Source organism: Carcharodon carcharias, chromosome 15 (genome assembly GCF_017639515.1).
Source record: "Carcharodon carcharias isolate sCarCar2 chromosome 15, sCarCar2.pri, whole genome shotgun sequence".
In the NCBI taxonomy this organism is placed as follows: domain Eukaryota; kingdom Metazoa; phylum Chordata; class Chondrichthyes; order Lamniformes; family Lamnidae; genus Carcharodon; species Carcharodon carcharias.
Genome location: NC_054481.1, coordinates 13,090,430 through 13,112,021, shown reverse-complemented (window position 1 = coordinate 13,112,021; position 21,592 = coordinate 13,090,430). Strand labels below are relative to the sequence as shown.

Sequence of the window (21,592 nt, the reverse complement as noted above, 5' to 3'; positions counted from 1 at the left end):
AAAACAAAAATTGCAGATGAAGGAATAGAAAGTGGAAGGAGATATAAAAGAAACAACAACTACTCGCCCCTTTTAATGCAGATAAACGTCACAAAGGCACTTCACAGGACTAAAAAATAAAACGGGCATAAAGCCAAACGAGGAGAAGTTAGTTTTGATTTTGAAGTTGGGTTTTAAGGGCCTTAAAGGCAGAGAAGGTGGTCCAGGGCTTTAGGGGCAGAATTTGACATGTAGGCTTAGGTAGTGGAGTATGCCACCGACAATGGGGCAAAGGAAGAGTCGTGCAGTGAGGGAACCAGAATCAAAGATCAGAGTTTGGTGAAGGTGTTGTAGTGATGGAGGAGGGAATGGAGAAGGGAATGGATTAAGTCACAGAAAAGCTTAAGCACTAGAATGAGAATTTGAGGCATTGGGAGACCAGGAGCTAGTGAAGGTCAACAAGGATGCTTGATAAATGGATAGGACTTGATGTAGGATTTGATATGAGCCACTGAAGTTTATAGAAGGTGAAGGAAGAGAGGTTGCCACAAGAATATTGAGATACCTCAAGTCTGGAGGTGACAATGTGGATGAAGATTTCAATAACAAATGGGCCGAGATGTGCAATGTCACAGAGATCGAAGTAGGTGGTCTTTGTGATGGAAAGGATATAAGCAGTGAAAAAAGTGATGGCGATAACTGAGCTGTGAAATTGTATCCAAGACTGTTCATCCAGAATTTTTTTAATCATCTTTCAACTTCTTAAAAAATAACACATTTGCTGGCCATTAAACCCAGGAACTAATTCTTTGTGACACAAGACAACTATGGTTCTGCTCCCCTTTGTTTATTTCAGCTAAATTAAAAGGGCTTCTTATCTACTACATTGTTAGTTGAGTTTAAGCTGTTCATTCAAGATGTTGACCAGTCTCTTCTTTTCAGATGCTGTACACTTCTGATATCTTCTGTTTTTATTTCAGATTTTCAACATTTATAAATTCCACTGCCCATGTACTTTATTAATATTGGCAGGTTCTATAATGGACAGACACGACTTTCCTGATCTTAAGTTTGCTCGGAAATCAATATTTTGTGCCAATGTTCCCAGATCACAATCAGGCTTTTCCAGTAAAGAGCTCTTTTATTTTTCTGCCTCCCTCCCACATATTTTTCTTGTACCTTTACTTTGTATACATACAAGTGGCAGTGCTCCAGAAGAAACATGGAAACAAACCGTAAATGTATTTTGATCCTTCTGTTATGTGTTAGCTTCTCTGAGTGACATTACTGTATTGCCATTGATCTCAATATCTTCAGTACAGTGGAAAAAAAAGCCAAGGTTCCTGTGCCTGATCACTGCGCAGTGCTGCTGGGAATGCATCAACAAAATTGAGCTTAGCTTTGAGAATATTTTTGAACGCCTATTTAAAAAAAAATAGCCGGTAGGATAAAGTACTAGATAGCTACCATGTGTCATGGCTTTCAAGAGCAGTGAAATAGGCAAAGTTTGTAAGGTGGGAATGCAAACAATTGACCCAGGATGTGTAGAAAGAAAAACTGATATAATGTTGACTCTCCTAATATTCCTTTCTGTTTCCTCACAGGTTCTCTGGGAATTTTGTTTAGGTAGTCGGGCTCTTCAAAGTCTGCGCTTCCTATGGGGAGAAAGTAATAATCATTTAAAAATAGCTGTAAAGATTCTTCAGTAACTGGTGGCAAATTCAAGATTTTTTTTTTGTTTTTGTTACTGTTGTTTTGTATTTAATGGGAACTAGGTTGTGTTTGGCCAAGCTCAATTTGTTTGGGATAAAAGCGGCAAATACTGGAAATACTTAGCAGGTTTGGCAGCATCTGTGGCAAGAGAAAGAGTTGGCATTTCTGGTCAATGAGATTCTGGTATATTTATTTTTGCTTTTATTTCCCCAGAGTAAACCCCTGAATGTAGAGTATCTGATGATGGATGCATCCATTCTGCTACCTCCTACTGGTACCCCTCTAACTGGCATAGATTTTGTAAAAAGGCTACCATGTGGAGATGTGGAGAGAACAAGGCGGGTAAGCACCAGAATACGGTCAGAACTGATAAACCTAATAGCAAACAGCTCAGATTTAGTTCACTTTATGTTGATCTGCAAGCGCTCAAGACTTCAAAATAAAAACATAATCATAGTATGAAATGAGAAGTCTTTGTCTTTTTGGGTTTGCATAAATCTCTTAGTGAAGTTAAGCTTTAGTTAGGGAAGTTTTATATTAAATTAGCTAAGAAAAGATACTTATTTGATGTTGTGACACCAGGTCACAGTTGACGCCAGCCTAGGTAAGGATGGCAGAATTCCTTCCTAAAGGGCATTAGTGAACTAGATGGGTTTTTACAACAATCAATGGTGGTTACATGGTTGTCATTATTTAGACTAATTTCCACTTCCAGATTTGTTAGTTGAATTTAAATGCCACCAGCTGCCTTGGTGGGATTGATACCCATGTGCCCAGAGCATTAGCCTTGGCCGATGGGTTACTAGCCCAGTGACATTACCGCTATGTCACTGTCGTTGTTCATTCTCCTGTTTAATTTCATTGCCTAAACCTGCACACCTTCTTTGATAAATTAAATTGATTAATCAGTAATTATAGCATGATAAGTGTTTGAGGTTTTGATCACGCACCAATTGTAATTTTCAACTGTGCTTGTAATGCTCAACTAAACATTGAGCAATTCACAGCTGCAGCGTCACAATGTTGGATGTTCGGACAATTTTAGAACCTTTGGTAAATCTAGAGAGAAGTTTTCATGGCCAGTCCTTTACTGGCAAACCTGAAGGAGTAACAACTTATATTTTCTATAGTACCATTAATATAAAGTATACCAAGGCACCCTACAAGAGCATTGTAGAGCATAATTTGACACTGAGCCACATAAGGTGCTATTAGGACAGATGGCCAAAAGTTTGCTTAAAGGAGGTAGCATCTGAAAGGAGAAGTGAGAGATGAAGAGGTTTCGGGAGGGAATTCCAGAACTTGGGGCTGAGGTGGCTGAAACCACAGCTACCAACGATGGAGCAGCTTTAAAATCTGGATACTCAGAAGGCCAGAGCTAAAGGTGTTACTTAACCAGGAAACAAATGTAGGTTAATGAACACAGAGGTGATGGATGAATACTGCTTGGCATGAGAATGGACATGGGCAACAGAGTTTTTGATTACCCCAAATTTATGGAGGGCAAAATGTGGGAGGGCAGTCAGAAGTGTTTTGGAATAGTCAAGTCTAGAGGTAATAAAGGCATTAATGAGAGATTTAGCAGCAATTGAGCTGAGGGGCAGAGTTAGACGATGTTACAGAGATGAAAATATGGCAGCTCTTGCAGATATGTGGACGAAGCTCAACCTGGGGTCAAACATGACATGAAGTTGCCAACAATCTTGTTCATCCTCAGTCAGTTGCCAGGGAGAGGAATAGAGTTGGTAAATGAAATTTAAAAAAAGTTTCAAAAATGAGTTACAACAAATCGTAATGAAGAAACAGCAAATCTTTATGAAGAAAGAAAGAACTTTTACATTTATTTGGGTCATTTCACATTCTCAGGATGCCCCAAAGCATTTCACAACTGACTAATTACTTTTTGAAATAAAAACAAAAAACTGCGGATGCTGGAAATCCAAAACAAAAACAGAATTACCTGGAAAAACTCAGCAGGTCTGGCAGCATCGGCGGAGAAGAAAAGAGTTGACGTTTCGAGTCCTCATGACCCTTCAACAGAACTGAGAACTCAGATCTGTTGAAGGGTCATGAGGACTCGAAACGTCAACTCTTTTCTTCTCCGCCGATGCTGCCAATTACTTTTTGAAGTCTGGTCACTGTTGTAATGTATGTAAATACAGCAACCAATATGCACATAACTAGGTTGCCTGAACCGCAATGAGATAATGACCTGAAAATCAGTTTTTTATGAGGCTGATTGCAGTTGGCCAGGACACTGGAAAGCACACAAAAACAAAAATAGCTGGAAAAACTCAGCAGGTCTGACAGCAACTGTGAAGAGGAAGACAGAGTTAACGTTTCAAGTCCATATGATTCTTCATCAGAACTGAAGGAGAAGAGTTCTGATGAAGAGTCATACGGACTCGAAACGTTAACTCTGTCTTCCTCTCCACAGTTGCAGTCAGACCTGCTGAGTATTTCCAGCCTTTTTTGTTTTTGTTTCAGATTTCCAGCATTTGCAGTATTTTGCTTTTATCGCTGGAAAGCACACTAACTGTACTTTGAATTGTGCAGTGGGATCTTTTGCATTCAAATAAGAGGACATCAAGACCTTGTGTTTAACTTCTCTGGATCAATGTGACATTTCTTTATTTGCAGTAACAATACAGTTAATTTACTGTAGTTAATTTAGTTACTGTATTGCTAAACTAATTTCAAAACTTGGCTAGTAATCAAGTTGAACTGTCATTTTATTTTTGGATATTTTTAGGCTATCAGGGTTTTCTTTATGCTCCGTTCTTTGTCCCTACAACTACAAGGAGAGCCAGAGACACAACTACCACTGACGAGGGACGAAGATCTGATTAAAACAGATGATGTATTAGATCTGAGTAAGTATTTAAGTAGATTGGTGCTGCTTGTTTTTTGTTTCTCACTATAGCTATAAGTTCTTTGAGCGTGCTTTATATTTTTCCCATTTACATTTAAAGAAAACACAACAAAGTTTTTGAAAAAAGAGTTCATGCACTGTGAAACTTCCCTTTTTTTATTTAATGGAAAAATATATATTTTGTGAAGTTGTAAAATTTTGTTGCATGATATACAAGAGAATACGTTGACCGTTGACTCATTGAAGTTGTTGATGTTAGAAACCACAGTCATGGAAACCTGTGATGACTCTTAGGATCAGCTGATACAGTAACTTTTCACCACCTTAATGTTATGTCTACTTTGGATCTGATGGCCCCATATATTTGTGAAAAGAACTTTTTAGAGCACTTGGGTGTGCTGTGAGGAATCCTGTTCAAATTACTTTTAAAGAATTATTTTAGATCTCACTCCCAACTCATAGATTGTTGAGTTAAATTAGTGAGTGAAGCTTGTGTCAATATATTTTAAAGACATACCGAGGAAATGTTTTTTTAAAAAAAAGCCTAGGATTAGCATGTGCAGATTCAAATAAAACATGAGCCTAAATACTGATGATGATAAATCTGATGGGTGAATTTTATGCTAAGCAAGATGGGAGATGATGGTGCTATGAGGAATTAAGTTGTTCTATTTTGATTCCCAGCCTGAGCACAAAGCAGAACAGTTGTAGTTAGTCAGTTGTGTAGCCAGTACAACCCTGCCCCAGCAAAGTTGCCATCAATCCATATGAGTACCCCTATGGCAGTAGTGCCACATGTTTTCTCTACGTTATAATAATAGGGAGAATAGGAAAGGTGTGAGAGCAACAGAGAAATTATAGTCCTGTTAGCCTAGAACCTGTTGTGTGGAAATTATTGGAATCTATAATTACGAATCAGAGAGAGCCAACTTGAATTTCTGAAGGGCAGGTCATGTCTAACGCACCTAATTGAACGTTTTGAGGAAGTGACTTCAGTAGAAAGAGGAATATCTATGAATATAATTTAAATGGACTCCCAGAAGGCATTCAGTTAAGGTTCCACATAAGAGACTAACTAAATTAAAACTTGTGGAATTGACTGATGATTGCACAATATTCAGCCTCACTCGCGACACCTCAGATACTGAAGCAGTCCATATCCAAATGCAACAAGACCTGGACAACATCCAGGCTTGGGCTGACAAGTGGCAAGTAACATTCGCGCCACACAAGTGCCAGGCAATTGCCATCTCCAACAAGAGAATCTAAACACCGCCCCATGACATTCAGTGGCATTACCATCGCTGAATCTCCCACTATCAACATCCTGGTTGTTACCATTGACCAGAAACTGAACTGGACCAGCCATATAAATACTGTGGCTACAAGAGCAGGTCAGAGGCTCGAAATCCTGTGGTGACTCTCCTGACTCCCCAAAAGCTGCCCATCATTTACAAGGCATAAGTCAGGAGTGTGATGGAATGCTCTCCACTTGACTGGATGAGCGCAGCTCCAACAACACTCGAGCTTGACACCATCCAGGACAAAGCAGCCTGCTTGATTGGCACCCCATCTACAAACATTCACTCCCTCCACCACCGATGCACAGTGACAGCAGTGTGTACCATCTACAGGAACTACAGCACTGCAGAAACTCACCAAGTGCTCCTTAGGCAGCACCTTTCAAATCCATGACTGCTACCATCCAGAAGGACAAAGGCAGCAGATAGATGGGAACTCCACCACCTGGAAGTTCCCCTCCAAGCCACACACCATCCTGACTTGGAAATCTATCACTGTTCCTAAACTGTCGCTGGGTTAAAATCCTGGAATTCTCGCTGGGTGTACCTGCACCACGTGAACAGTAGCAGTTCAAGAATGCAGCTCACCACCACCTTCTCAAGGGCAATTAGGAATGGGCAATAAATGCTGGCCTAGCCAATGACACCCACATCCCATGAATGAATAAAAAAATTATTGACCTGGTTAGGGTAGGAATATTGATATATTTTTGAATCAGATTGAAGTGATTATGGTGTCCCACAGGATTTGTGTGGGGCTTCAACTAGTCACTATATTAATAACTTGCATAACCTAATAAAGAGCCCAGCCGTTTATCGAGGTTTGCTGATGACAGTTTAGTGATATAGTGGTGGAAGTGTGAAATTACAGAGACATTGATAGATTAAGTGAGTGAGCAAAACTGTGGCGGATAAATTTCAACAGCAAACTGAGCTAATTTGGGGCTAAAAAAGAATGGATCCAAGTATATTTGGAAACAAAACTGGGAACAGTGGAAGGCCACCGATTTAAGCGTCCATGTTATACAAGTCACTAAAATATAATAAGATTAAAAAAAAATAATGAAGAAGGTTAATGGAATGTTAACCTTTATAACTATAGGACTAGAATATAAAGGGAGAAAGTTTTTGCTACAGCTGTACAAAACCTTGATTGGACCTCATCTGAAGTGCTGTGTACTGTTTTGGGAACTGCACCTTTAGAAAGGATGCATTTGCCTAGAAGAGAGTGCAGTGTAGATTCACCAGAATGTTAGCAGGGCTTCAAGATTAAATTTTGAGGAGGGACTACATAAGATAGGTTTGTATTCCCAGGAATATAGAAGGTTAAACAGTGACTTGATTTGAGGTTTTTGAGATTTTGCAAAGAATCAATATAGTAGATAGAGAGAAACTTTATTTCCTGGTGGGAGAATCTAGGACAAGGGGACACGGCCTTAAAATCAGAGCTGAACCATTGAGGAGAGAAGTTAGGAAACACTTAACGCAAAGGGTGGTAGAAGTGTGTAACTCTTTTGAACAAAATTCTGTGGATGATTGCCCAATTAATAATTTTAAGTCTGAGATCAATAGATTTTTGCTAGCCAACGTTATTAAGGGATATGGAGCCAAAGCAGGTGGATGAATTTAAGTTACAAATCAACCAAGATTTCACTGAATGGTGAAACAGGCTTGAGAGATTAACTGACTTCCACAAGTCACAGAAGCAGTGCCACTTTGATATTCCAACATAGGGTCCTTTGGCCCAAGTCTCTCTTTGCAACTGTACCAAAGTTAACCCTCTCTAGCAAAATAGTCTTTCCTGACTAACAGCTCTCTCTTTCTTCTCCCCACCCCCCCAATTGTTGGCAATGTGGTGTGAAGGGTTAACATCAGGAGCACCTAACACATGTAGCTGCTGATGTGACTATAATGCAGTGTCACATGATTAAGGAACCAATCTGGTGAGAAGCAGAAGTACAACCTTGTGTTGAGTACTGAGATGTGCATAGATCTGTAAATAAATTAGAATGGTTACAAATAACAGTCTATGGAAGCATTCTTGGGGTAACAGGCAAACCCTAAAGAAACCCCATTTATACCTCGAGCGCAAGACGAAACAGGCAACTTAAACTGCACATCTGTAACTTATCACATCTGTATTATTATCAATCATAGTAGCATTGTGTTCAGATCTCAGATACCCTCTTGGCATGGCTGATGGTCCATTGTCGAGCAGTTGGTAACAACGCTGAGCATCAGCACTGCAGGCTTATTCTGCATTCAAGTTTAGTCAGTTTTAATGTTCATAGTTTACCAATAGCAGCCTCTAAAGGAGGCTCCATTCTCTGCCACTTGTAAATATTCATCATCAGTTACTTGGATATATACTATGGTATTGACTATGCATTATTGCTAATTGAACTCCCACTTTATGGGAAGTGTAGTATGTTATTGTCTTCAAAAGTATTCTTGAAGTTTTATGGGGGTTTTGGAAGAATCACATCACTATTCCCAGCCCAACTTCATATTGCTCGTGTGACCCAATGGTTTTAACTATTCCCATCTAGCAATAACGTACTATAAATATATTGATATAAGTGACTGATGGTATCTTTTTCCATTACTGTTTGTGCCTTTGGGTTTTCAGTTTTCCCGTGGACCTTAAATCCATCAATTTTGGAGACATTAAGGTGGCACTTGTTTGTGGAGCAGACTAATTTAATTCTAAATTGCTACAAAAGCTATTGGGAAAACTCTTGCTATGACACATTCTGGGTGTCCTCTCAGAGTAAAATGGGCGAACCCAAGTTCTTCGGTTCAAGAACAATATTTTGACTACCAAGGCTTCAGACAATGTAGACAAGGCAATAGTCAACTGAGAATCAGAGGGAAGATTTGATACACTGATGGGCCTTTCATCTCTGCCTCCCAGCACTGATTCCACTCACTTCCTGATTTAAAATTCCTCTTGGTGGATATCTGAAGTTGGCAGATCATGGTAGGGTGATGATGTTTGATACCTGAATCATTGAGGTAGTTCAGCTGGCGTTTATCTTGCATTTCATACCAGTACATTCTTCAGTACGATCTATTAGCAAGAAGCAAACCTGAAATTATTAATGCCTGTGCTATTTGTTACCCTTAAATATTTGCATTCAGAATATTCAAAGGTTGTTATGTGGAACTTTCATTTTATTTGTGTTGAGTATTGTTTAGACCCAAAGAGGAGCTGCTCTATGGTACATCCACTCAGGAATTAGTAAAAAGACTTGCCTTCATTCACTTAGAGTGCAACTTAGTTTTGATCCCAGTGGTATAGGGAGAATAAATATGAAGAGGGCAAGGTTGTCTATCTTATATGGGATAATCTTCATTTCTTTGTGGAATGTTGTATATATATACCATATGAGTTGTTCATGCACTAAAATTGTGTTGATCGTTCTACTTTTGTACGTGTCGGTTGACTTGCCCTGCAGAAGAAACCTTGATCCTCAAAGTTGCCTATTAGATAGCACAGCAAGACATGTATGACCAATCGCATGGTGCTATTGGTGAGCAGCCGGTTGATAATTCAAACTTATCCATCAGGTGTGTATATAGGCATTCCCAAGGGTGAGAGAGGTAAGTGAGTTGGTGCTGGATTTGGGGCATTGTGCCGTTGGTGTGGTCTGGACTCACGTCATAAACCTACCTTTATCTTCCTCCTGACTCCCACATCGTTGGTGCCTGCTCCACTTAGCCTGCTTTCATGTTTCCAATTCTACTTAGCTATCACAGTTAGCTCTTCCTACACTCTGTCTTGTACAAGTCTTTATTTATTCGATTTATCTAATTATGCCACCTTTTGTCTCCTTTTTAACCGTACTTTGATCCCCCACTTGAGCACTTTACAGGTTAATTATGTCTTTCCCATTATAAATGTGGGCAGAGGAATTTATAATGGAAATATAAAATTAAGCTCAGAATGTGTGAATTTAAAATCGGTACTGGATTATGTCTGCTTGCCCTGTTCCAACTATCTCCCAGCCTCTAACCCCATTTCACTAACACTTGATCCGGTGTACAAGTCATTTTTGTAAACTTCATTTTTGTTAGAAAAATAAAAATTTGTAGGCTTTGGTGGTGGAGGGGAAGGGAGGGGAAAATAAAATGGAATATTTTACTTTTTCCTCTTGTCTTTGCAATCCTCAGGCTTCTGGCATTGCATGAGGATTACTATTCTTAATTTTCTTCAGGTTTTAGAAGCAACTTTAGAATTCCTCACCAAAACCAATGCAATTGCCAAATAACCTTTGATTTTTTTTTCTGCACACAAAAGCCAAGGAGAGATGAAAGTCTGGATACTTGTGAATTTTGTAATTTACAGTACGATGTTTTACAAACCAGTATACAGTGGTGTAGAATCCAGCTTTTGCTTTAGGACCTGTATGTTTTCTGCCCCACGATACTATTTAATATTTTATTTAATGAAATTGTAAACAGTTCACGAATATTGTGGTAAAATGAGAAAACTTATTCGTGCAAACTTTTCAATGCGAGTTTAAGTTTGAGAGTAGGTGTTTTTGGTTTTATGGTATTAGTCAGGTGTTCCACATGTTCGTTCTTTATATCGGTGTGGGGTGTAGTATAGTGCATAATAGTGGTTTTCCAGTACACTTCACCAGCTTTACAGTAAATGATTCAATCACACTATAGTTTAAGTAAGTGGGATGTGTTTAACTTGTGTGACTTTCTTTGTCTTGTGGTATTTGGCTTTTTGGTCAGTGGCTTATGATGTAGGTGTCTTTTTCAAGTGGCACGTAATAGTCTTGAGAGAACAGGTGAATTTAATTCTGTTTTAAAGCACTCAATTCAGAATGCTCAACAAGGCACAATGGCCTGACAAAATCAGACATTGATTTTTGTAGCTGTAATGCTCTGTAAGTAGACAAAATGAACAAGAGTGTGTAGGAGAGCAATAGTTGTTTTGGTTTAGCATTCTATGACTTAGCCAACTTCTCGGAAAACTCCGTTTTACTTCCTTTTAATCCAAATTCCACCGTGCTCATCTTACTGAGACCGCCACGGCCAAAATTGCCAATGACATCGTCTTGAAAGATTGAATTAAACTAGAAACTACTATGAGTGTTCAGTTCAAAACAGTAAGGATGTGAGAAGGACAGGCATGTAGGATAACATTTTTTGAGCTGAGAGGGAAAAAGAGAAGAAAGTTCAGAGGGCATCCATTGACTTGATTTGTATTCATAACAAAAATAGGATAAAAAATCTACATATGTAAGCATTGGAATTATTAAAATAGCCGATGGTACCATAAGATGTAGGAGCAGAAGTAGGCCAATTCAGCCTATCGAGTCTGCTCTGCCATTCAGGGAGATTGAGGCTGACCTGATACCCTCAACTCCACTTTCCTGCCTTTTCCTCATAACCCTTGATTCCCTTACTGATTAAAAATCTGTCTATCTTAGCCTTGAATATATTTTACAACCCAGCTTCTATGGTAAAGAATTCCACAGATTCACTACCCTTTGAGAGAAGAAATTCCTCCTCAACTCTGTCTTAAATGGGCAACCCATTATTCTGAGATTATGCCCTCTGGTCCTAGACTCCCCTACAAAGGAAAACAACCTCTCAGCATCTACCCTGTCAAGCCCCCTAAGAATCTTATGTTTCAATAAGGTCGCCTCTCATTCTTCTAAACTCCAATGAGTACAGGCCCAACCTACTCAACTTCTCCTCATAAGAAAATCCTTCCATACCCGGGATAAGCCTAGTGAACCTTCTCTGGACTGCCTCCAATGCCAGTATATCTCCTTTAAATAAGGGGACCAAAACTGTTCACAGTACTTTAGGTGTGGTCTAACTAGTGCCTTGTGTAGTTTTAGCAAGACTTCCCTATTTTTGTACTCCATTCCCTTTGAAATAAAGGCCAACGTTCCATTTGCCTTACCTATTAACTGCTGAACTTGTATGCTAGCTTTTTGGGATTTTGTGTACGAGAGCCCCCAAATCCCTCTGTGCTGCAGCTTTCTTCAGTCTTTCTTCATTTAAATAATATTCAACTCTTCTTTTCTCCCTACCAAAGTGCATAACCTCTCATTTTCCCACATTATATTCCATCTGCCAAGGTTTTGCCCACTCATTTAACCTGTTGATATCCCTCTGTAGACTCTTTGTGTCATTCTCACCACTTGCCTTCCCACCTATTTTTGTGTCATCTACAAACTTGGTGATAGTACATTCAGTTCCCTCATATAAGTCATTAATATATATGTAGTATATAATTGTGGCCCCAGCACTGATCCCTGTGGCACTCCACCAATTACAGGTTGCCATCCTGAAAATGTCCCCCTTATCTCTGACTTCTATTAGTTAGCCAATCCCCTATCCATGCTAATATACTCCCCCAACACCATGGGCTCTTACCTTATTAAGTAGCCTTCTGTGTGGTACCTTATTGAAAGCATTTTGGAAATCCAAATATATTATATCTACCGGCTCCCCTTTATCTACCCTGCTTGTTATCTCCACAAAGAATTCTAATAAATTTGTCAAGCATGATTTCCCCTTCATGAAGGCAAGCTGATTCTGCTTGATTATGTTATATATTTCTAAATGCTCTGTTATTGCATCCTTTATAATAGACTCTAACAATTTCCCAATGACAGATGTTAAGCGAACTGGCCTTTAGTTACATGTTTTTTGTCTCCCTCCCTTTTTGAATAAAGGGTGTTACATTGGCAGTGTTCCAAAAGTTGGAACTTTTCCAGAATCTTAAGGATTCTTGGAAGCTTACTACCAATGCATCCACTATCTGTGTAGCCACTTCCTTTAATATCCTAGGATGTAACCCATCAGGTCCAGGGGACTTATTGGCCTTTAGCCCCATTAGTTTTCCTAGTACTTTTCTTTATTGATAGTTATTGTATTTATTCCTTCCCCCCCTCCCCCCTTTTGCCCCTTGATTATTTAGTATTTTTGGAATGCTATTAGTGTCTTCTACCGTGAAGACTAATGCAAATTATTTACTCAACTCCTATGCCATTTCCTGGTTCCCCATTATTATTTCCCTAGCCTCAATCTCTAAGGGGCCTATGTTCACTTCGGCCTCTCTCTTCCTTTTTATATATTTAAAAATGCTCTTACTGTCCATTTTTATATTACCTGCTAGTTTACGCTCAAAGTTTACTTTCTGCCCTTTTATTTTAGTCACCTTTTGTTGGGATTTAAAACTTTCTCAATCCTCTGGCTTACCACTAATCTTTGCCACATTGTATGTTTTTTCTTTCAATTTAATGCTACCCTTAACTTCCTTGCTTAGCCATGGTTGGTTTATCTCCTTCCTAGAATCCTCCTTCCTCACTGGGATATATCTTCGCTGTGAGTCATGAACTACTTTCTTAAACATCTGTCATTGTTCATCAACTCTCATTTCTACTAAACTCCTTTGCCAGTTCACTCCAGCCAATTCTGCCCTGATTCCTTTGTAATTACCCTTCTTTAAATTTAGCACAAATATTTCCGACCCAAGTTTCTCACTCTCAAACTTAATGCTAAATTCTACCATGTTATGGTCAGTGTTTCCTAGGAGACCTTTTACTGAGATCATTTATTAAACCTGCCACATTACACATTACCAGATCTAAAATAGCCTGATCCCTGGTTGGATCCGCAACATACTGTTCCATGAAACAGTCCCGAATACACTCTATGAATTCTTGCTCGTGGTTACCTCTGCCAATTTGATTTTCCCAATCTACATGAAGATTAAAGTCACCCATAAATAATGTGCTGCCTTTTTTACATGCCCTCATTGTCTCCTGATTTATTCTCTGTCCTACAGTATAGCTATTGTTAGGGGGCCTCAGGACTACTCCAAACAGTGTCATCTTCCCCTTGATATTTCCTACCTCCACCCATATGGATTCTCCATCCTCTGATCCAAGATCATTTCTTGCTAACATACTTATTCCATCTCGTACTAACAAAGCTATCCCACCAGTCTTTCCTTCCTGTCTGTCCTTTTGAAAAGTCTTGCACCCCTGAATATTTAGTTCCTAGCTTTGATCTCCTTGTAACTATGTCTCCGTAATGGCTATAAGGTCAGACCCATTAACCCCTATTTTTACTGTTAATTAATTTGTTTGGTTCCAAATACTATGTGCATTTAGTAAAGAGCCATTAATTTTGCCTTTTTAACCATTCACCCCTGACCCCTTGACCCTATTTGCTGCTTTTTAAAAAATGTTTGTACACTCTGATCCTTCCTGTCATACTCTGGGTATCATTACATAAATAGCTGCCCTGCGATGCTGCCATTTCCTTTTTGCTTTGTTAGCCTACGTATCCCCTCTCCAGAACCGCGCCCCCTCTACAGCCCTAGTTATTTGCTTCACCAGGACACTGGTCCCAGCACGATTCAAATGAAGCCTGTCCCACCAGAACAGCTCCTGTCTACTCCAGCATTAGTGCCAGTGCCACATGAAATGAAACCCTTCCTCCCACGCCAATCTTTGAGCCACGCATTTAACTCCTTGACTTTATTTACCCTATGCCAGTTTGCCTCATGGCTCAGTTACTAAACCTGAGATTATTACCTTGGAGGTTCTGCTTTTTAACTTAGCTCCCAATTGTTCAAATTCTTCAGCAGAACCTCCTTTCTAACCCTGTCGATGTCGTTCATATCAATGTGGACGACGACAGCTGGATCCCTCCCCTCCCATTCCAAGTTCCTCTCCAGCCCTTAGGAGTTGTCCTTAACCTTGGCACTGGGCAGGCAACAGAGCCTTTGGGACTCATGCTCATGGCTGCAGAGAACAGTATCTATCCCGTAATTATACTGTCCTCTACCACTACTACATTCCTATTTCATCTCCCCGCTTGAATGGCTCCCTGTACCACGGTGCCGTGGTCAGTTTGCTCATCCTCCCTGCAGTCCCCGCTCTTGTCCACACAGCTTGCAAGAACCTTGCAACTGTTGGACAGTTGCAGGGGCTGAGGCTCTTTGAATGCTACCCCCTAGGCCCCATACCTGCCTCACTTGCAGTTGTGCCCTTCTGTCTCTGATCACAGGCCAAATTTGAAGTACCTAACATGAGGGGTGTGACTGCAAAGTGTTCAGGTAACCTTCCCTTTCCCTGATGTGGCGCAGTGTCTGCATCTCAGACTCTAGTTCCTCAACTCCGATCCAAAGTTCCTCGAGCTGCAAACACTTGCTACAGATGTGTTCACTCTGAATCACCTTGGTGTCCAACAGTTCTCTCATGCTGCAGCAGCAACACGTCACCTGTCCTGCCATTGCTATTGTATTTTATTTAATGTATTAATTAATTACTCTAGTATCCCTGCTCTTTACATTTTATTGTAATTAATTTTTTTGCACCAGTATCGATCATATACTTAACAAACTTAATTTTACAACCTAAAGACCTTACTTTTACTTTAAAGACTGGAAATACTTACCAATCCTACTCACCAATCAGCTGCTTTCCCTGCACTCGCGTCACGTTGTGGTTCGTGACGTCACTCCACCGCTGGTCTCACTGCAGGTAGGTCTCTCGATCCGTGTCCTTTATCTCCTCCCGCTCACCTCTTGCTCAAAATATACAATTTGAGCCTTAGGAATAGAATAAACCTTAATCACTTACCAGATACTCACCAATTAACCAACTTGTTCTCCAAAGTAGAGCAAGAATCGATTCCTGGAGACTGAAAAAGTTTTTAGGCAAAAGCAATCAAATACTTCTTTCCCCTCCTCCGCTTAACTCCATGCAGTGCTCAACTCTGGCACTCAATGGTGTTGGAAGAATGGATGATTCCTAAATGCCAGATGAATTATGTCTGTGTATCCTTTTTCTCCCCCATCCCTCTCCCCATACCACCATACTTTTATATGAATACTACACATGGTCTTGACTCCCCTTTTGAATCATCATGGGATATTGACAACCTATATAGCCAGCCACACACTTCCCTGGCATGTCAATAAATTGCATGTTAACTGTGAGATAACCACACTTTCTCTAAACTAAAAACGTTTTAAATCGTCCTGAGCAATATAGATCCAAGTGTTAATTCTGTTGATAGCTTCATCCTTGATTGTACGGTTTAAGCTATCGTGCTCCACATTGTTTACACACAAACGTACACTAATTTTAATTTTTGTTAAACCAAAGATCAAAATGTGCTGATAAAACTAGGATTTATGACAACTAGAAAATATCTAAAATAAATGCTGTGAATCAGAAACCCAAATATGAATAATATTTTGCTCAATCAGTTGTAGATTTTAAAAATTTGATTACATTGGGCTGAGAGTATTTGCTTCTGGGACAAATGTCACATGTTTTTGCCAGTAATAATCTATTATTAGGTTAGATTCACTTGTGCACCAATATGATTTTGTAATATGCAATTATATATAGACTATTTCTCTTAATTTAAAGTGAATTCACATTTTCTATAAAATGAAATTGAACTCATGCAAAAATAAAATGTCTCGCATGCTGTTTTATTATTAGTGTTTAATTTGAACTACAGGAAGGATAATTCTGTTTTTTTTTGCTTGGAACAAAGTGACTTTGAATTAATATGAGTGGACTGTGCGCCCTCCAAAGCAGCTACAAATAGTTTTCCAGCTCCTTTTAAGGCATGCAATCTAGTAAAATCATTGCTTAACAGTTGGTCTGGACTTTCCTGTTTTCCGATTAAAAGTGCGGTAATGCTGGCAGTGTAGGATTTAATATGTAGACATATCAACCCAACTTCCTCTCCCTAAACAAAAATAGAATTACCTGGAAAAACTCAGCAGGTCTGGCAGCATTGGCGGAGAAGAAAAGAGTTGATGTTTCGAGTCCTCTTGAGCCTTCAACAGAACTAGGTGAATCCAAGGAAGGGGTGCAATATAAGCTGGTTATATTTATATTATACCAGCTTATATTTCACCCCTTCCTTGGATTCACCTAGTTCTGTTGAAGGGTCATGAGGATTTGAAACGTCAACTCTTTTCTTCTCCGCCAATGCTGCCAGACCTGCTGAGTTTTTCCAGGTAATTCTGTTTTTGTTTTGGATTTCCAGCATCCACAGTTTTTTGTTTTTATCTTTTTTTTCCCTCTCCCTAAACCTTGGTTCCTGGTTTTGAAAGACTTTCCTCAGTTAGCACCTCCATTCACCATGTTTTAAACTATGCGTGCTCATCTACATGATGGTGAAAGAAAGTGCTAACAGATGATTAATAATGTCATAGTAAAAGATGAACTGGGAAATAGTGATCATAATATGTATGAATTCCATATTTTTAAAATGTCGTACTCAAATCACAAACAAGAATCCTAAACTTAAAGCAAGAGCATCGGGGAGAACTAGCTGAGGTTGATTAGGCGAATAGACAAAAAGATATGGCAATAAATAGTGGGAAACATTTAAAGAGGCAATCCAAAATGTTCAGCTAAAATGCATTCTATTGGAAAAAAAAACTTGTAGAAAAATCCATCCATGGCTTACTAAGCACACTAAGGATAGTGTTAGATTAAAAGAAGAGGTGTATAATGTTGCAAAGAATGGTAGTAAGTCTGAGGATTGGGAGTGTTTTAGAAACTAACAAAGGCCACCAAAAAGTTTATTAAAAAGGGAAAACATGGAATATGAGAGGAAACTAGTCAGGATTTTAAGAGCTTTTCCAAGTATTTAAGAAGAGAGTTTGTATTAAAGTAAACATTGGCCCTTTAGAAGCAAAGGGGAATGAGGAAACGGCAGAGAAATTGAACAAATATTTTGTGCCTGTCTTCACAGTAGAAGAACCAAATTACACACCAGAAATAGAGGGTAACTTAGCGTGCTAATAAGAGTGAGGAAATTAAGGTAACTAATTTCAGCAGAACAAAAGTGCTGGAGAAACTTAAGGGACCTGAAGGCCTACATCCAAGTGTTCTAAAAGATATAGCTGCAGAGATAGTGGATGCGCTGCCAAAATTCTCCAGATTCTGGAGGTGTCCCCAGCAAATTGGAAGTTGGCAATTGTTACACTGCTATTCAAGGAAGGAGGGAGAGAGAAAATGGGGAACTACAGACCGTTTAGCCTGGCGTTGGTCTTCAGGAAAGTGCTGGAATTTATTATTAAAGAAGTCTTAAGGCGATTAGAAAAGGTCAACATGGTTTTATGAAAGAAAAATACTGTTTGAAAAATTTGTCAGCGATTTTTGAGGATGTCACTAGTAGGCTAGATAAAGGGGAACCAGTAGGTGTAGTGTACTTGGATTTCCAGAAGGCATTCAACAAGAGGTTGCAAACACATATCGACAGGCTAAGTGAGTGAGCAACAAGGTGGCAGATGGAGTTTAATGTTGAAAAATGTGAGGTTATTCACTTTAGTGGTAAGAACAGAAAAGCAAAAGATTTTTTAAAAGGCATGGAACTTATAAATGCTTATGTTTAGAGAGACTTGGGTGTACTTGTACAAAGAACACAAAAAGTTAGCATGTATGTACAGCAAGCAGTTAGGAAGGCAAGTTGGCCTTTATTGCAAAGGGATTGGAGTACATGAATGAAAAAGTCTTGTTACCACATCTGAAATACCATGTGTAATTTTCCATGTTTTAAGGAAGGATATACTTGCATTGGTGGCTGAACATCAAAGGTCAGTAGATTGCTCCCTGGGATGAGAGGGTTATCCTGTGATGCGAGGCTGAGTAAGTTGGGTCTATATTCTCTGGAGATTAGTAGGATGAGAGGTGATCTCATTGCAACATACAGGATTCTGAAGGGGCTTGACAGGCCAAATACTGAGGTTGTTTCCCATGGCTAGGGAATCTCAAACAAAGGGGCACAGTCTCAGGATAAGGAGTCAATCATTTAAGACTGAGATGAGGAGAAATTTCCTCACTCAAAAGGTTGTGAATCTTTGGAATTCTCTAGCAAAGAGGGGTTTGGGTACACCATAATTGAATAAATTGAAGGGTGAGATGGACAGGTTTTTGAGGTCTCAGGGAATTATGAGAACAGGCAGTAAAGTGGAGTTGTAACCGAAGATCAGCCTTGATCATGTTGAATGGTGAAGCAGGCTCAATGGATCATATGATTTTCTCCTATTTCTTATGTTCTAAAATTCTCCAGTCAATATGTACTCTGTTCTGCTTACCAGCATTGGTCAGATTTTGAATTACTTGCATATGTGCTCCAATGGTATTGTCAGTGTGAAATGGTTTCACTTAGCATTGACATGCAACCTAACCCAGGGACCTACTGACTTGAAGTGAAGCAAAATGGGAATTCCTATGGAAGCCATGTGTTTCACTCAACCAGATTAGATTCTGACTCTGGATTTACAGGCAGAACCTTGTGGAGTTGACGAGAATCTCGCCTGTTGGAGTGCTGGCAAGAAACCCGTTTTGTCTCCTTGGGAACAGGCCTGCTGACTGACGAGCCAATCAGGCAGATGAGAGGCTGCCGGTGGGTCTTTCCCCAGAATCAGGACCCTGGGGGTCCTGCCTACTGAGGGCTGCCAGCCAATCAGAGGCCAGCAACTCTCTTGCTCAGCAGTGTCACCAGGAAGGCAGCGGCTGCTGTCAGTGATAATCATTGGAGGCCCAGGATCAAGGAGCGACCCAGGTGAGGGGTAAGTAATGGTGAGAGAGATTTCAGGAGGTTGTTGGGAGGCGGGGTGGGACTGCAGGGTCAGGGGGTGTAGGAGGTGTCGGCAGCAAGGGCAAGGGAATGGCTTTCAGTGAGCCCCCCCCTCCCACCCTTCCTAAGGCCAGGTCCCTTGATCAGGTACCAAGTGCCTCGAAAGAGAGACTCTCTCAGGAGTGGACAAACAGCCTGCACAGGTTTACTTGTCGTGCTCCCCATTTGGCAACAGGCCTGCTCAGAGCTGGATTAATACTAGTGCCAGCGGGATGAGGCCCTTAAGTGGTCATTAATTGTCAACTTATGGGCTTCAATTGACAGCAGGACAGAAAGGCCGACCGCAGGCCGTCCTGCCCAGACTTAATCAGGGTGGAGGCGGGAAGGTGGCAGGGTGCTCACCTACCATCCTCTTTCGTTATATGCCCTCCCTGTCTCCAACCACACCACTAAAGAGGGCAAAATACTCCGTCCGACATTACAACATTTGGGCATTAGTATGAAGCATAACAGCAATGCACTTTTCTAAGTTAAATGCAATGTTGTAGGGGAAATATGCAATTAAAGTGCCAGTAAGCAGAGTGCATGTTTACTATGTAACACCAGCTAATTACTGTATCATTTAACCATTTGCTTTTGACTAAAACTATACGTTGCCAGTAAATATAGGAACTGATGGTGAAATCCTTTCCAGTCATAGTGACTCAGACGGGCGGCTGAAAATGGGGATATCCAGGGCTATTTGATTCTCTGGAGCCTGATAGGATAGTGTAACACTCTTGTAAGAATTTGGTGTCCAGTTGGATAGAAATATTCTTGCACAGGATGGTGCAATTTTTACATAGCTTTATAATCTGTATGGGCACAAGCCTAGCTATGGATATATGGCTCATGCCCTTGTTTTCCTTTAAAAGAATTTACAGATGTTTTTCATACCCATATTTGATGTTGTGTATTCAACAAATGGCTTGTTATAATAATATGAGGGAAAATACTGGTGTTTCCCCAACAATAAAATCTGGATTGTGTCAAAGCTTCCATTGCACAACTGATTACACTGGCATTTATTATATGCATATGTTTTACACTCAACTATTTATGCACCATTTTACATGATCTATAAAATTTTGGCTGTATTTCCAAAGGATTTAAAACATTTATTCATTCTCTGGATGTGAACATCGCTAGCAAGGTCAGCATTAAAGTGGTGGTGAGCTGCTTACCTCAACTGCTGCAGTCTGTTATGAAGGTGATCCCATATATAGAGTGTCCCTGGATTTTGAACCCTCAATGATGAAGGAACAGTGATGTATGCCCAAGTCAGGATGGTCTGTGACGTGGGAACTTAGGAGTTATGTTGTCATGTGGCTGCTGCCCTTGGCATCCAGGACAAGAGAGCTTTCAGGCTTGGGAGGTGTTGTTGAAGTAGCCTTGGTAAATGCCAAAATACATCTTGTAGATGACGCACACTGCTGCACTGGCAGAAGGAATGAATGTTTTAGGTGGTGAGTGGGATACCGATCAAGCATGTTGCTTTGCCCTAGTCAGCTTCCTTGTGTTGTTGGAGCTGAAGTGAAAGATTGGTGATATCACTCCCCACACCATCTAAAATAAATGAGTAAATCTATTGATATGGCTGAAGTAATTGATAATTTTCAAATTTTCAGGTTAAGTCCTATCATTGTACCCTAATCTGTAAGAAAAACAAAAGTACCTGGAAAAACTAGCAGGTCTGACAGCATATGCGGAGAGGAACACAGTTAACGTTTCGAGTCCGTATGACTCTTCATCAGAACTAAGGAAAAATAGAAAAGAGGTAAAATATGAGCTGGTTTAGGGGCCGGTGTGGGGGGGGGGGGGGGCGGGGGGTGGGGGGTGTTGTAGAACTGGATAGAGGGCCAGTGATAGGTGGAGGTAACCAAAAGATGTCATAGACAAAATGACAAAGGGGTGTTGAAGCTGGTGATATTATCTAAGGAATGTGATAATAAAGGTACAGATAGCCCTAGTGGGGGTGGGGTGGGGGGAAGGGATCGAAATAGGCTAAAAGGCAGAGATAAAACAATGGATGGAAATACATTTAAAAATAATGGAAATAGGTGAGAAAAGAAAAATCTATATAAATTAT

At 40.1% G+C, this 21,592-nt stretch overlaps 1 protein-coding gene across 11 annotated transcripts in view; it reads left to right on the top strand.

The window, feature by feature from the left end:
* clec16a (C-type lectin domain containing 16A) overlaps positions 1-21,592 on the top strand; it is a 290,561-nt gene that overhangs the window by 161,117 nt on the left and 107,852 nt on the right. For all 11 annotated transcript variants that reach the window (XM_041207278.1, XM_041207280.1, XM_041207276.1 and 8 more), the window contains 2 exons: positions 1,906-2,034; positions 4,445-4,565. In XM_041207278.1, the coding sequence (XP_041063212.1) occupies positions 1,906-2,034; positions 4,445-4,565 (250 nt within the window). The remainder of the gene's footprint in view (positions 1-1,905; positions 2,035-4,444; positions 4,566-21,592) is intronic.